General features: G+C 46.6%; 1 protein-coding gene across 3 annotated transcripts in view; it reads left to right on the top strand.

Annotated features, from left to right (window-relative positions):
• Positions 1 to 16,731, top strand: part of PATL2 (PAT1 homolog 2) — a 261,206-nt gene that overhangs the window by 129,552 nt on the left and 114,923 nt on the right. For all 3 annotated transcript variants that reach the window (XM_069203213.1, XM_069203212.1, XM_069203211.1), the window contains 2 exons: positions 15,247 to 15,398; positions 15,590 to 15,749. In XM_069203213.1, coding sequence (XP_069059314.1) covers positions 15,247 to 15,398; positions 15,590 to 15,749 — 312 coding nt within the window. The remainder of the gene's footprint in view (positions 1 to 15,246; positions 15,399 to 15,589; positions 15,750 to 16,731) is intronic.

The raw sequence follows: 16,731 nt of genomic DNA, 5'->3' as shown, positions 1-16,731 counted from the left end.
GCCCCCCCTGTGCCTGCCTGCACCGCTAGAGTGACCCCTGGATCCCTCCATTGAAACACATACAAAACCCAACGCCTGCTTTGCACACTGCACCCGGCCGCCCCTGCGCCACTGAGGGTGTGTTTTGTGTGCCTACGTTTGGTCCCCCCCCCCTGTGTCTACAAAACCCCCCTGGTCTGCCCCCCGAGGACGCAGGTACTTACCTGGCAGACTGGAACCAGAGCACCCCTGTTCTCCATAGGCACCTATGTGTTTTGGATACCTCTTTCACCTCTGCACCTGACCGGCTCTGAGCTGCTGGTGTGGTAACTTTGGGGCTGCCTTGAACCCCCAACGGTGGGCTACCTATGCCCCAGGACTGAGTCTTGTAAGTGTTTTACTTACCGCCTAATCTAACCTTTATTTACCTCCCCCAGGAACTGTTGATTTTTGCTCTGTCTACTTTGAGAATAGCGCATTGCCATTTTTACAAAGACTGTACATGATATTGTTTTCATTCAAAGTTCCTAAAGTATCTAAGTGAAGTACCTTACATTTAAAGTATTAACTGTAAATCTTTAACCTGTGGTTCTTAAAATAAACTAAGAAAATATATTTTTCAATATAAAAACCTATTGGCCTGGAGAAAGTCTTTGAGTGTGTGTTCCTCAGTTATTGCCTGTGTGTGTACAGCAAATGCTTAACACTACCCTCTGATAAGCCTACTGCTTGACCACACTACCACAAAATAGAGCATTAGAATTATCTACTTTTGCCATTCTTACCGCCAAGGGGAACTATTTCTTACTTTAAAATAGTATATACAGAGCCAGCTTCCTACAAAAGTGCTTTGACTTTGATGTTTGGGAGATCAATGACCACTGAAAGAAATAATAATGAAAGCCTGACTCAAACGAGAGACTTGGTTCAAAAACAGAAAATGAATGTGTATGCAGACAAGAAGCTTCATGTGAAAGGTCTCTCATTGCGAAAAGATTTGGTTATTACTCAACATTTCTGGGGGGAAAAAAAAATCTGATGCTCCTTACAATGCTGAACCTTTTCAAGTAGTGTCTAACAAAGAACACTTGGTGACTGCCCAACAACCTGGGTAGTCCTTTAACAGAGACTGTTCTCACTTCAGACCTGTTTCATCGGTCTTCCACTCAAGATGAGGAGACTGATTCTGAAAACGCAATCACTGTTGTTGATTCCTTACCGTCATTGGTAATTCTCTGAAATTGAAGACCATCAGTTACAGCTTCCAGTAACCAGATTGGATCAACAGATCAAAGCACCAAGCTGATTATTTGAAAAAATATAGTTGTAAATGTTTCTCCATATGTAGACACTTCTGTCTTTATCATGATTTCCTAACAATTTTAAATTTTTCATTTAACAGAGGTGTAATGTCTTGCATGATTCAGAACAGAGCCTTCTGATGGATACAACTACCTGTGGATTCCTCACCTTATGAATTCTCCCAATGCGCCAGCATTCAACGGAAATGTTCTTCCCAGCTCTCCACATCGACGAGGACGTCGCAATTGCCCGACTCCCACGTGACAGACGTCATCATGGCAATAAGAGGTCCTCGCTGGAATGCTGACGTCGGTTCCCTTTTTTCCGTGCCTTCGAAGCATAACGTTTATTCCCTAGCTCTTGGGAGTTACTGTTGTCAAAGGTGTTTAATTGTAGGTTACAATGTCTCCTCCTCGAAAATCCAGGTTCAAGCCTTGTCGGGAGTGCCTGCAGTGCATGTCAGTGACTGACCTGCACAATGACTGCCTGTGGTGCTTGACTTTTGAGCACGATGTGGAGGAGTGTGGTTCATGCCAGAGAATGAACCCGAAGGCACTCAAGGAGCCGGAGGCCAAACTCTTTTTGGCCAAGGCAAAGAAGAAGCATAACCACATAAAGAGTACACTGTTCCTAAAAACGTTCTGGACAGCCATGATGTTCTAGAGCAAAGCCCTCATGCATCACATTGGATGACAGGCATCCTCATCGGGAATTGCTCAACGTCAGGCCGGCACTGCAGTGCCTAACGTGCTCCCAAGAAGGGAGCTGTCAGCCGTGATTGTTGGTGTAAAGGCTGATGGAAGAAACTAACCACCAGACCAAAAACAGGAGAGCAAAAAAGTAAAATAGGTTAAAATTGGTTAATCACTTCCAACCTCCATCATAATTTTAATCAGAAAACAGAAGTGACGCCCAAGATTAAAAATACACAAAAGGAAAGCAGAAGTTGAGTATAATGCTCAATAGCTTTCAAAAATACTTAGAGGATCCCAAACAGTGTGGTACCTCAATCAAAAGGTTGACATGTTTCGCGTCTGTTGGTCCAGATGGATCCGATGATGCTTCTTCAGGACCAGAGCAATGCTTCTCCAATTCGCATATAGAAAAGAAATCACTTGCATTTAATAATTTGTCAAGTGACATCTACAAAGGGTACCCGTCCCCAATTAGGGGGGATAGCTCCATAGGAAGCGCAAACCCAAGGACTGCACAAATATTCTCTGGGCGTGGTCCTTAGCCGGGAACCTACCCTCTGGAGCGCTTCCCCGTGAATGACCGAATTCTTTGTGGTTATGACGTATATGGGAGATCGTACACTGGACCTTTAACCTCCCGGTCCCTCCCCCCTTTTTGATTTTTTGAAGAAGCATAGTCATCTGAGGTCTTCTTCCGGAAAATCCTCAAGGTCGCACAAGAAACGGCGTCTGCATGATTCCCATCGTCATTCGGATAGAGGACGGTCCTGATCGAGGTCTCCATCCAGTCGGCGTCGTGCGATGTGGGAGATTAGTCCGAAGGTGACTCTATCACCTCAGAGTCCTCAGGCTTGTCTGGCGCCGTCAGTCTTCAAGGTGGTTCGGCCTCAGGAGAGTCCTTGCTTCTCGCCTAGAGCGCAATCGGACGTTCCAGATCCGACACCAATGCCACAGGAGGAACAGGGGTATCCGGCCTTCCCGGGTCTGGGTGCATATGCAGCGGCATTTTTAAATGCCATGTTCAACATCTTTAATTCTCTGGCCACTACAGGTCCTTTGGCCTTTTCTATGGGCGCTCTGGCGCCGTATAGACTGGTGCCATTTATGCCCTTTTGCCCTGCGGAGGGTGTTGGTCCGGCGCCAATACCGTTGGTGTCACCTGGAAGACCTTTGACGCCGGTGACTTCGCCTGCGAGACCAATGGTGCCGATGACGTTGCCCCATATTCATTCGACACCGGTGAAGCAGGCCCGAGTGTCCTCGGTGCCGATGGATTCGGTTCCGGCGTTGGATGGATCTGGAGAGCGAGGTGTCTCTCCTGGGCTGCGTCAGCCGAGATCTTAGTCTGTGAATTCCATGTCGACGAAGAGAATTGAGGCCAGATTAAGGTCAAGGAGAGAGGCTTTTAAAGGAACAAGAGTATCAGAGGCAACTCCTGGAGGAAGGAGAAATTGCTGAGCCCTTGGGGGACTATCAGGGTTTGGACTCGGCAAGTGAACTAGACACTTACCCCGAGTGTGATCTAGCTTCTCCTGGGGAATTTACAGAGGAGGCAGCCTCTTTTCATACTGTTGTAAGGAAGGTGACCGATTTTCTGGACCTCCCACTACCATCTGCAGAGGTCAGGACTAACCTCTTATCTGAGGTTCTCCATCCTGCTTCAGCTGCTGTGGAGCCACTACTGCCTTTTAACGATGCTCTTTCAGAGCTATTCTGGAGATCTGGAAGAAGCCTGTGACTTCATCTGCTGTTAGCAGATCGGTTGCAAGGAGGTATAGAGTGGCTCTGGGGGACCCGGGTTTCCTTTGGAAACATCCGACTCCAGAGAGTTTGGTGGTCGAGGCTTCATGCTGTCTCATTCGGGTCCTGGTTCCTTCCCTGGTACGTCTTCAGACAGGGAATCCAAGAGGATGGAGCAGTCTGCCAAAAAGGCCTTTTCTTCATGTAGCATGGCCCTCAAATCTGCCAATGCGACTTGTGTTTTGGGCTGATACATACATGCTCTGATGGACGCGGCCAAGGCTGTGCTACTGGATCTGCCTTTGGAGATGCAGGGACTCCTGTTGGATGCTCAGGTTGCTGGTACTAGTGTTATACAGTCGGGTCTCGACACTACAGACTCAGTGACCAGAGCGATGGGCACTTACATTGTCACCAGAAGAGATGCATGGTTGAGGTCTTCTTGGCTCTCGACGGATGTCCAGACGACCCTCTTGGACCTGCCCTTTGGTGACAAATTGTTTGGGGCTAAAGCGGACTCTGCATTAGAGCGTTTTAAGGAGAGTAGGGCTACTGCCAAGTCCTTGGGCCTACAGGCTTCCACTGCCACCCCATTCAGATCTTTTAGGAGGTTTAGGGGGTTCGGACGAGGAGCTTCCTTTTGTGGGAGACCCCAACAAGCAGGCCAACAGCCCTCTAGTCTGCCCTTTAGATCCTCTGGGGGGAGGAGGGTTAGAGTTAGAACAAGAGGGGCCACCCAGCAGCACCCTGCCTCTTCCTCTTCCTCCGGGAGGGTGCAGCAAGGAAAGCAGCCTTAGTTATCTGCCCATTAAGTCTCGTGTTTTTCCTGTAGGGGGAAGGTTATTTCATTTTCTCCATGGGTGGGAGTTAATCACATTGGACTCCTGGGTCCTCAATATTGTGTGGAAAGGTTATGCCCTTATTTTTCGGGAGTTCCCCTCTCATCCCTCCCCGTCCATCCTTTTGCACAGAAGGCCATCTCCTGTTACAGCAGGAAGTTATAGTTCTTTTATCAAAAGGTGCAGTGGAATTGGTTCCAGAGCAGGAAAGGGGTCAGGGTTTTTATTCAAGATATTTCCTGATCCCTAAGAAGGATGGTCGTTTGAGGCCTATGCTGGACCTGAGGGTTTTTGAATTGGTTCCTCAAACAGGAAAAATTCAAAATGCTGACTCTAGCACAGGTGCTCTTAGCGTTGAACAAAGAGGATTGGATGGTGTCTGTCGATTTGCAGAATGCTTACTTTCATATCCCTATTCTGAAGTCGTACAGGAAGTATCTCCGGTTTGTGGTGGGGTCGCAACACTACCAGTTTGCGGTCCTTCCATTTGATCTTACTTCCGCACCTCGAGTCTTCATGATGGTGGTGGTTGCAGCAAGTCTCAGGAGGAAGGGAATAGCGGTATTCCCTTACCTGGACGATTGGCTGATCAATGCCAAGTCTCCAAAGCTTGTGCTGCATCACCTGCGAGTGACAACCCAGTTGTTGTTCGATCTGGGATTTTTGGTAAACATGTCCAAATCTCACCTTGAGCCATCTCAACGCCTCCTGTTCATAGGGGGCAGTACTGGATACAACATTGAATCAGGCCTTTCCTCTGCCTCAGCGGATTCAGGACACTTAGGCGTTGATTCCAATGTCTCAAAGTGGAGCGGTCGTTCCAGCCCTCAAGGTCCTTCATCTGCTCGGTCTGTTCACTTTATGCATTCTGTTGGTCACTCATGCATGCTGGCACATGAGGGCTCTTCAGTGGTCCTCCGCAGGCAGTGGTACTGCCCGTCGTTCTGCAGTCACCAGTATCCATTGCATGGAGCATTGGGGGGACGCGTTTCAGATGTCCTGGAGTGGCCAGTTGCTTTACGTATTTGTCGGACGTTTTATTGTTCGCATTGCCCTTGGCGCGGAAGGGTTGTGCAGTTGCGACTGTCAAGGGCTATTTATCTGCACTGTCGGCCTTTCTGTGCCTTCCTGACCAACCTTTCTTGTTTAAGTCCCCTATAGTTGTGAGGTTCTTAAAAGGACTAACCAGGGGTGCGTGGTCAGCGGCCGATGAAGCCGCACGCTTAAAGAAGAGCTCCGGGGCGGCAAACGGTGCCCGGCCCGCTTAATACCTTCGATCGGCTCCTAAAAATTAGGGCCAACCGTAAGCAACATCATCGAAGAGCAGCTGGATTGCAAAGGAGCCCTCGCGGACTCAAGTCCAGCTAAGAAAACAGCATGGAATAACTTTTCCTACCACGGCCGCTCCAAACAAAATGGCGGCCGCGACCGATTGACCGCGTAACGGACCTGTAACGAGGTGCCGAAGAGTCGGAGTAAACGCAGCAGAGCCCGGAAGGCTGCCACCGACCAGAGGGACGACCGGGTGCAAAAGACCCCCCCCCCCAACTGGGCAGAGGAAAAACTGGTGAGTGGGTGAGCAGCCGGGCGGAGGAGCCATAGTCGCCTGCCCGATCGTGGATCAAAGTACGGGCCTGACTGCCTGAAGCCCTGCGAAAGATGGCGGGCGAAGTGGGGGAGACCCCGACAGGAGGGGAGTGGCAGGGGGAGCGTGAGGACCCCACCCACCACTACTGCGGAGGCACGTCCCCAAATGAAACTCAGGCTGAGAGCACCCTGGCAGCTGAGTGCTACTAAAGGGTGTTGACAGCTGGGGGCATTTTAATTAACAAATTAAACACCCCCCCCCCCTCCCCCAACCACCACCATCCGACATGGCTGGATAAGTCCCAATGCTTCCCCCCCCCCCTCCCCCCAGCGTTTAACTCGAAGAGGAAAGGAGGGGAAGGGACCATAAATCGCGTCCTGCAGGCTAACGAGGAAAGCACAGGGGCGCAAGCCCACCCCCCCTAAACACAACCAACTGGCCCTGACCACGGGAGGGGGGGCTCTCTGGCACCGAAAATCCCTTGGCAGGCTCGAAGACAGCCGTTGAATGGAAGAACTTCGAGAGGCTCTGAAAAGTCTAGAACTACCTTGGAGGGCTCACCAAAATAAAACGGAATAGCAGCCGACAAATAAACAATTGGAGAAACACCACCCAGGCAGTCCCCGCAGCATAGAAACAATAGGAGTGAAAAACCCTGCAACCAGGAAAAGAGCGGGCCCTCACAATCCTAGCTCGAGGGGGAAAAGTGACTGAAGGCACCCCTGACCCTGTCTCCATCTCCCGCTCCTCTGCAATATTGGGAGCCTCGACTTCCCCACCGCGCTCACTCCTGAGAAAAGGCGACAAGCCTTAAAGACACCGAAGAGACCCCCCGAAACTCCAACAAAGAGTAGCAGTTCCTCTACCAACTCAGACATAACACCCCCGCGTCTAATGTGACGACTCCTTCAACAATGGGGGAAACCAAAAGACACGAAGAGCAGAATCAGGACGAGACCGCAAGCGCTAAACCCACTAACCACCCCACAAAATCATATCTCCCAGATGATTTATCACAGCAGGAAACTACACTGGACACGGTTCTCCTGGTCATTAAAGATTCTCGCGAAGCTCTAGTGAATAAAATAGGTAACTTAGCAACGGACCTTACATTACTGAGAGATGACCATCGCAAACTAAAGGAGAGAGTAGAAACCAACGAAAAATCTCACGGCGGCGACTTTAACACAAAAATCAACAACTGCTGAACTCATGGCCCTCGCCTCTCGCATTAAAACCTTAGAAACCAGAGCAGAAAATGCTGTAAATCGCGCACGCAGGAGTAACCTCAGGCTGGTTGGGATACCAGAGTGAACAGAATCATCTGCAGACAGTATGGAATCCTTTTTAGAAAACTGGATTAAGACCACAGTGGCCCCGGAGGGCCTCTCAGCATTCTTTGCAATAGAAAGAGCCCATAGGGTACCTAGCAGAATGCCGCCCCCGGGAGCTAAATCACAACCAATAGTGGCTAAATTACTACATTACAAAGACAGACTATATTCTCTCACAAACACATCAACTTGGAGAGATCACATGCAACAACCAACTGATCATGATTTTCCCGGACTTCACCAGGGAAACTCAAGCGCAAAGGGCCTCTTTTAATGACTCAAAACGTGTACTACGCGAGAATGGCATAAAATATGCAAAGCTGTTCCCAGCCAAGCTCCGGGTGGAACACGATGGTAAAACACACTTCTTTACATCGCCGCAACTAGTATGGGAGTGGCTGGAAGCCCGGAATATATCCAATCTGACGCATCCCTCTAGAACCCCACGCAAACCTGGTAGGAAACACAGCAGATCCATCAAACGAACCACGGAAGCAGCGCCTCCGAGGCACCAATCCCTCCGCGAGATGCAGTAGAAGCAGCAGCTTTAAGCGGGGAAACAAGCCCTCGACCGCAAACTCTGGAAAACGCCTCTGAGCTTGACTTAGACTGCGGGGTCCCTCAACATCGCGCGACACCTTAACAAGTCTGCCCAAAATCACACCAGGCACCGCAGAGGAGATTAATCTCTATCTACGAAGATTAAGCTCTGTGTGAGTACTAACACGATCTTAGCCGACACATCTAAGACACTAAGAGTCCCCTTCAATCCTGCCGATAGACTAAGCTTATTACGTATACTCTTCTGGGACCTAGATAGAACACAGCCGGGCCCCGGGAGCAGCTCTGAGCGGGAGCTCTCGGCCTCTGTCACACCACCCACCTATAGGACTCTAAATTAAGAATGTTTATGGTTTGGACGGGGAAAGTTCTGGCCACCGGTCCTAGGGAGTGGGAGTTTGGATTTAAATTTGTTCTTAGAGGGGTTCACGTCACACCAGTCATTCATGAACCTAACAACTCTCGACCTAGTTCCTCAACAATCATATATAACAGAAGATTTGACCAGCGGTCTGCACCTGCCCATAACCACCAATCTAAAACTCAGTCCATGGCTGTAGTCTACAAAATGATAACATGGAATGTCAGAGGCTTAAACAACATGTCCAAACGATATAAAGTACACAGCTACCTCAAACGCAGAGGGGCACACATAGCCCTATTACAAGAAACACATTTACTAGAACAGGAAGTCACAGCGCTTAAAAAAAACATGGAGAGGCCAAATATTTGCCACTAACTACTCAGCATTTGCTACGGGGGTACTAATATGGATCCAGCCAGGGGTGCCATTCCAGGCACTACTAACAACCACAGATAAAGAGGGGAGATATGTGGTGGCCAGGGGAAGGCTGGACAGAAAAAAAGTGACAATTGGAGGCCTATATGCGCCGAACTCAGATCAAAAACATTTCTTAGATAAACTGTCACGAGAACTAGGCCCGATCCTTACAGGCCCGAAAATACTTGGTGGGGACTTCAATTGTATAGCCAATATACACTTAGGCAGGTCCCACCCTCCTTTATAACACACGCAAACTCAAACTGCCAAATCCTTTACGGAATGGCAACAACACTGACAATTAGAAGACTGTTGGAGACAACATAACCCAGACTGCAGAGACTACTCTTTTTATTCGACAACGCATGACCTACACGTTAGACTAGATACCTTTCTAATATCCCAAGAACGGCAACACATTGTAGTAACAGACGAATACCTGAGCCGTACTATATCGGATCACAACCCCCTCATCTCTCTGGCGGGGAAAAGCCATCGATCCCCACCTGGCGACTGAGAACGGAGGCACTCGAAGACGAGGCATTCAGACACACTTTACACAAAAACATTGAGGAATTTTTTACACTAAACGCAGGGACAACATCCTCCAGAGCCCTAGAATGGGAAACCTTCAAAATAGTGACAAGAGGCAACTACATTGGCGAGAGCATTGGCTTTTGTAAATCAATTGAAACTGAACTAAAAAAAGCTAGAAGATTCCCTCAGAAACTGAGCGCAAGCACCCAACACATCCCGACCTGACCCCCCTCCTGAATGAAACGAAAACAAAAATAATTGAAGCTAGCACCAGATTGTCCCACTTCGACTACAAGCAGAATTTAAACAAACATGCGGAGGGCGCCAAGGCAGGTGCCCTGTTGGCATGGCTTTCTAGGCCCCATAAACAGCAAACTGCCATAGTTGAGATAGAGACCCCCCCCCCCCCCCCCCCCCCCAAGTGCCAGTACTCATGGTCAAAGGGAAATAAACACCTGCTTCCTTGAATACTACTCAACCCTATACGCCTCTCCAGCGGACACTATTAGTAACATTCAGGTCCAGGAATTAGAGATACTCACCCTCCCTAAATTAGATACAGAGGACAGTCGGGCACTAGCCGCGCCTATCTCAATTACAGAAATTAAAACTGCAATACAGGGCATGGCAAGAGGTAAAGTCCCAGGAACAGATGGACTCCCAATGGAGTTTTATTTACTGTACCGGGACCTACTAGCTCCAAGACTATGCACACTATACGCAGAAGCCTGGCACAACAATAGACTGCCTCCATCAACCAATGAAGCCATAATGATCCCCCTACTAAAACCCGATAAACCACCCACGGACGTTCGTTCCTACCGCCCACTATCCATGCTAAACCTAGATTATAAAATATTAAGCCGAATACTGGCAAATAGACTTTTACTCCACATGACGTCACTAATCCACCAAGACCAGGCGTGATTCATCCTACAGCGCAAAATATTAGACGCTTAGTTTCAATACTACATGCCATGCCCTCAACTACAACAATACCTCAAGCAGCGATAATATCAGTAGACATAGAAAAAGACTTTGATAGCCTAAGGTGGGACTACCTAGAACTGGTTATGCTAAAACTAGGACTAGGAGAGGGTTTCACACGCTGGACAAGGCTACTGTATACCAACCGCACAGCGAGAGTACGCACAGATAGCACCATTTCCGACTCCTTCCCAGTGGGCAGGGGGACCAGACAAGGCTGCCCATTGACACCCCCCCCCCCCACCCCCCTCTCCTGTTCGCTATGGCAGTAGAGCCTCTTGCGCAAACAGCAAGATCTAGGAAGTGCTATGAGGGTATATTAATCAACAATCAAACACACCACATAGCACTATATGCAGATGACATGCTACTATTTCTTAAAAAGCTGGTTACAGGTTTACCAGGGCCAATAGATATGCTAGAAAGTTTCGGTTAGGCCTCTGGTCTCCGAATTAATTGGAGAAAGTCCACCATCTTTCCACTAATTGTGGACACTCCCGAGCCCGCGGATGCCAGAGGTCTTCCCTGGTCCCCGAATACATTTAAATACTTGGGGGTCAACATATACCATAAAGTAGAAGACCTCCTAGAGGGAAACGTACAGAGAGCAATTAGAGGACTCAAAGCTAATATGCAATTCTGGAACACACTTCCCCTAACTGCCTTTGGTAGAGTTGCCCTGCTAAAAATGATAGCACTGCCCAGGCTATTATACTACTTCTCCACCATCCCTCTAATAATCACAAAAAGAGTATTCAAAAACATAGACTCCCTAATAGCGAATTTTATATGGGGATCGAACAGATGCAGAATCGCACTTAGCACCCTCCAGAGGCCTACCTTAGAAGGCAGCTTAGCTGCACCAAACTTGGAGATCTACTACTGGGCAGGGCAACTACAATGGATAGCAAAGGTAATCAGAGAGTCCCTAAATACAAACCATTCACGAACCCCCCCTAAACTGTCCACTAGAAAATATTTTAAATATCCTACTGAACCCCAAAAAACCAACACAACAGCTCCCATTAGAATGAGAGGCGCTGGGACCAATTCCTAAAACGCACACGCACAATAACCCCCTATACACCTGAGATCCCCTTAATAGCTTTAAATCTCATCCCGAGGGGACACATCATAGCACACACTAGCAAAATGATAAAGTATAATATCGCGAAAATGGGAGATCTGTTCAGCAACGGTAAACTCTGCGATTACGTGGAATTACAAGAACGGTTCAGTCTCCCCTAGGGCTTGTTCCTCACCCACACTGCCCTAATTAACACTGTCCAAAAACTATGGGGGCACAAAATCAAGTGAACCAGACCTACATGAAGGCTGCCACCTCCTCTGCACAATGGGAGACCAGAAAGGGGTGGTATCGAGAATATATAAATCCCTACAAAGCGGCACCTGTTTACCAATGAATAAACTTAGATCAAAATGGCAGACTGATCTAGATGCTATTCTAGAGGATACTCAATGGGCCAGAATCACCTCCCACATTTACTCAGTGTCCAGGAACGCAAGGTTCAAACTGATAAACTTATATATTTATCATAGAGCCTACTTGACCCCACAATTACTAACCAAATTTTACAATACGAACAATTCTAAATGCCCCCGATGTGAAGAACCATCAGCAGACCTACTACACATGTTATGGAACTGCCCGAAAATTAACTCGTACTGGACCGAAGTGTTCAGGAAAATAACCTCCAGCACAGAAAGAACAATCTCTCCCACCCCAATAATTGCAATACTGGGGGATTTCCCTCGCCCCTCAGCTCAAAAAATAACCAATAGTTTCATAGACCTGGCGCTGATACTAGCAAAGAGAAATAACCTCTCACTGGAAAGACCCGGGGGGTGGGTGTCCCCTAGTGGACAGATGGCAAATTGCATTAGTGAAATGGGCTGAAACTGAGAGCACGGTACTACTGAAGGAAGTACTGCAGCGTCAAAGGCCTAGAGATAATGCCAAACACTGGGACTCACTGCTGGATAATCTAAAGACCATGGATGCTTCCACTTCAGAGGATAATACTTCTGACTCAGAATCGGACTCCGAACAGACAACTACTACCACAACATAAAAATACTAAGGAACACTGATTAATCTCCTGGCAGCAGAGGAAAGTTGTAATAAGAATATTAGATGACGGACAAAGTGCGAGATGAGGGTAGGGGGGTTAGAACACACAGTTGGGACTAATCTAGTATCTGTATTTGTTACGCGCTATAATCCTGTTAAAAGCAATAAAAGATGTATTTTAAAAAAAAATGACCAACCAGTAGTTTTCATCCCACTCAGTTTGTTATGCCTCAGTGGGATTTTAATTTGGTTCTCACTTTTCTGATGGGTTCACCGTTTGAACCTTTGCATTCTTGCCCGTTAAGGCTTTTGGTTTTGAAGACGGTTTTCCTCACAGCCATCACGTCTGCTAGGCGTGTGAGTGAGCTTCAGGTTCTTTGTTAAACCCCCTTTCACATCTTTTCATTCAGACAAGGTGGTGCAGAGAACCAGGGCGGCTTTCCTACCAAAGGTAGTTACTCCCTTTCATATGGGGCAATCCATAACACTCCTGTCCTTTTACCCTCCTCCCCATCAATCGAAAGAGGAGGAGACTCCAACGGCTTGACCCACAAGAGAACACTGTCCAGATGGGTCATTCTTTGCATTAAAATCTGTTATCCTTTGGCAAAGAAGGTTCCTCCTGTTGGAATTAGGGCCCATTCCACCAGGGCTAAGTCTGCCACTTCAGCCTTGGCTAGAGGTGTTCCAGTGGCTGACATTTGTAAGGCTGCAACTTGGGCTTCCCTCCACACTTTCGCTAAGCATTATTGCTTGGACTCCGAGGTTAGGACGGATGGCCATTTTGCACGATCGTTTCTGCAAGATTTCTTGGTGTGACCACTAAGGCACCCACCTCCGAGTGCGGTACTGCTTTGGGACTCTATTCATAAGGTGAGGAATCCACAGGTAGTTGTATCCATCAGAAGAACAAGTTACTTACCTGTGGATTCCTCACGGTCCCACCCGCCTCCCTGTTGCCTGTCTGGTCATACCGAGTTTTCTTTGGGTGAATATATATGTGTGTGTGTGCGTGAATGCTGGCGCGTTGGGAGAATTCATAAGGTGAGGAATCCACAGGTAGCTAGTGTATCCACAAGAAAAAACGTTACCGAAGGTAAGTAACTTGTTCTTTCGGGCTCCTCGAGGACTCCGTATCAGTAAATCTATGAACACTTGGTTTAACATGTTAGAGGTATTTGGTACAAGCAGAGGAATAAAGATGTGCGATTTACTGCTCTCTGTGTGGCCTAGTTATTCAGCGGGTACCAGGCTGGGGAAAACGATACACAAATTTCAATATCCTGCCCATTTAGGACAGATACAAACTGTATACAGATGTTGCTAACAGTTTTGCAGAGTTGCTTTACCTTTTTTTGGTAGATTTTAAGACCCACGTACACCTTTCAAAGCCAGTATGGGCTTGTGCAGTGTACACACATACAGGGATCTTACTCATCTAGGCCATATTGGTACTTACAGGTACTGGGATTGGGGGTGAGCATGAGGGGAGGGAGAAACAAAGTTATGACACGAAATTAAAACCTTGAATATCCTTGTTTCTACTCATGCGAGTCTCCCCAGATGATCTTGCCTATGAATTGTTGAATGTTTGTATTTACCCTGATAGTGCCCTTTAAATAAGCCATGCAAAACTTGTCAACAGATTTGGAGAACACTCCTCAATTAATGGAAATGTAGAATCTGATGTTTTGAAAAATGTGGAAATAGTTTTCTTGATACTAAAATCTTTCCTCTACACTTGATAAACTCAAATAAGGATTTGATTTGTTATCCAAAATACAAAATTTAACAATTTATTTTAACAATGAGGTATGAAAATGTCTACGGAAGTAAATGTGTTAGAAATGGGGTCTCTAGTTGGCAGTCAGTTTGCACCCTGTCCGAGTAGGGGCCCTCATTCTAGTCTTGGTAGAAGTACCATTTTTTGTTTTCACAATATATATTTGGATGAAGTTCTCTAAATATAGGAAACAACTATTTTTATCTAACAATTGATGGCTCTCGATTAATGCCTAGCTCTTTCCACAAATTCATTTTGTTCTTATCTAAAATTACGTGCTAACGCTTCTGTGTTTATATACCTTCTAATCTTCCTTTTAGGTTAACAAGATTTCTTACAGTTTCAGACTAATAAACCTGCATCCCTCGTCATCTGGCAGACTGTGAGGGCGGGCACTCATGATGCACATGAGATGGTCAAATGGGTAGAGCAACCCCTCATGATTTGAGGCTGTCTGCCCACATAATACTCCTCTTTTACCAGATTCCGAGATGATGCTGTTGAATCCAAAACAGCACTGTATTTTTGTCATGGTGGAGAGTAGGCCACACTAGAGGAGCACCCTTCAGTGGCTCCAAATGTGCCTAGAACACACCTACTTTACTGCTGTCTACTCGTAGGTCCCTGTCCAAACGCTGGGGGCTGGAGGAGCTGATCCAAGCAGGGTCAGCCAAATGGGTGCTTTCCCTGAAAATGCAAGGATTCAGCCTATGAAGTACTAAGGTCAGCCTTCCTCTTGCTGCTTTCCACTTGATCTTCTCTGTGTGGATCATCTTCACAGAACAAGAACATGCACTGAGTGCATTGGCTTTCCTTGACACTAGCATCTAATTCCAGTGACTTCCTAAATTTCCCCATACATGTTTTCTGTAGATTATGAACCCCCACACGGTAAAGATGGAATCTCAATATCCTACTTCCAGACTTTAGTAGTAGAAAGTAATTTAAAATATATTTAATCTTTTAGAAATATTTAACACAGTGCAACATTGACATAAATGTTTGTCTGTTTCTCTCATTCTTTGCAGTTGTTTATGATGTTGCTGGAGGTGGAAGAGGCAGAAAAGAAAATGGTTCATGTGCCGGAGGACCAACGCTCCTGGTTCCTTGATAAACAGAATAATAGGGTGGAAAGGATCTACCATGCATTGAAAGTTGAGGAGTGCGTTAACAGTGCAGAGTAAGTGATCTGAAAAATGCTGTCTATTGTATTTGTGGCATCTGTAAAGCAGTAAATGACACAGCAGCATGTCTTAACTTCATGGGTTTAATACAGGTCTACAAGTCTATTGAGACAAGGACCTGGATGAGGGGCTGAATAGAAAATAAACTTGTTTGACTTTTTTCTTTCTTTATTATCTATTTTTTAAGTGAATCAGAAGATGAATTTCTCCAGTCCTTGGCCGTTGGGAAAGGCAAAAAACTGATTTCCCGGTTGATCCCGTATCTACAAAACACACAAGCAGCCCGGATTCTCATGACTGTCGCCCAGCACTTAACATTCCTCATAAAAAAGGACTTGGTAGAAGAGGTAGCATTTAATGTAATACATTGCAGGGTCATGGGTGTTGGGGAGGCGGGGGGGGACAGGTTGATTCTAGGACAAGAAAGCAACAACGAATAACGTACTGTAACACAGATTATGATTGTCTTGCGGTGAAACATGACACCTACGACTATTAGAAAATATTACTTTTTAGTCCTTGCATTCCTGCTGACATCTGAGATGCATAATAGTTAAAGGTATTTAGCTGTGTGTGTGTGTATATATATATATTTGTTTTTTTTTATTTGGTGTGGTGGGGTCTTGTGATATGTCAGTGCTGTAATAACTCTCCTTTGTCGAGTGAATTAACTAATCTGCAAGTTGTCTTGTTTTTTTAAGGATGTGTAGAAGACCTGGTTTGCCACTCTTGTCACTTGTAGATGGTAATTAATAGTTTTGTCTGACAGATCCCAAGTTAATCTGAAACATGTCTGTTGTTAAAGTGTTGTGCTGCTTCAGTTTTTGCCTTGTAACATAGTCCCAAACAGTGCTTCCTCTTGTGCCTGGATAAGTTCTGCTTGTTTTATCATATAAAGCCATGGTGATCAAATCATTTTTTCTGTGGCAGCCTGAGATCCTTCACACAGCTGGAAAACTAGAACCTGACCCATATAGTAAGACTGTTGTCCACAAACCCTCGAAGTGACTTGTCTTGATAATTATTAGTGTCTTGCCAGAACTGATCTGGTGTGGTGTATTGTGGTTTTCAATTTTGAATATGGCTTCTTTTAGATTAGTTTTTTTCAACTTGTTTGAGCTTTGTGTCATAAGGTGGCACTTGTACAGCTAGCCTGGCTGACGAAGGGTGATACCCTGAAACCAGTCCCAGGATGCTTGTTTCTGGTCCAGGGAAGATCTGGCCTAGAAGTTCGGGCTGGACTGTTTCCAGGGTCAAGACTGATTTTCATATGGTTGGGTCCAAACGAATGGCATGACGAGCAAAAAAACTGATGGATTAAACCCAGCT

The sequence above is a fragment of the Pleurodeles waltl genome, chromosome 8 (genome assembly GCF_031143425.1).
Source record: "Pleurodeles waltl isolate 20211129_DDA chromosome 8, aPleWal1.hap1.20221129, whole genome shotgun sequence".
NCBI classification, from domain to species: Eukaryota; Metazoa; Chordata; class Amphibia; order Caudata; family Salamandridae; genus Pleurodeles; species Pleurodeles waltl.
The sequence above is the reverse complement of the archived record's forward strand: the minus strand, read 5'-3'. Positions and strand labels throughout refer to the sequence as shown.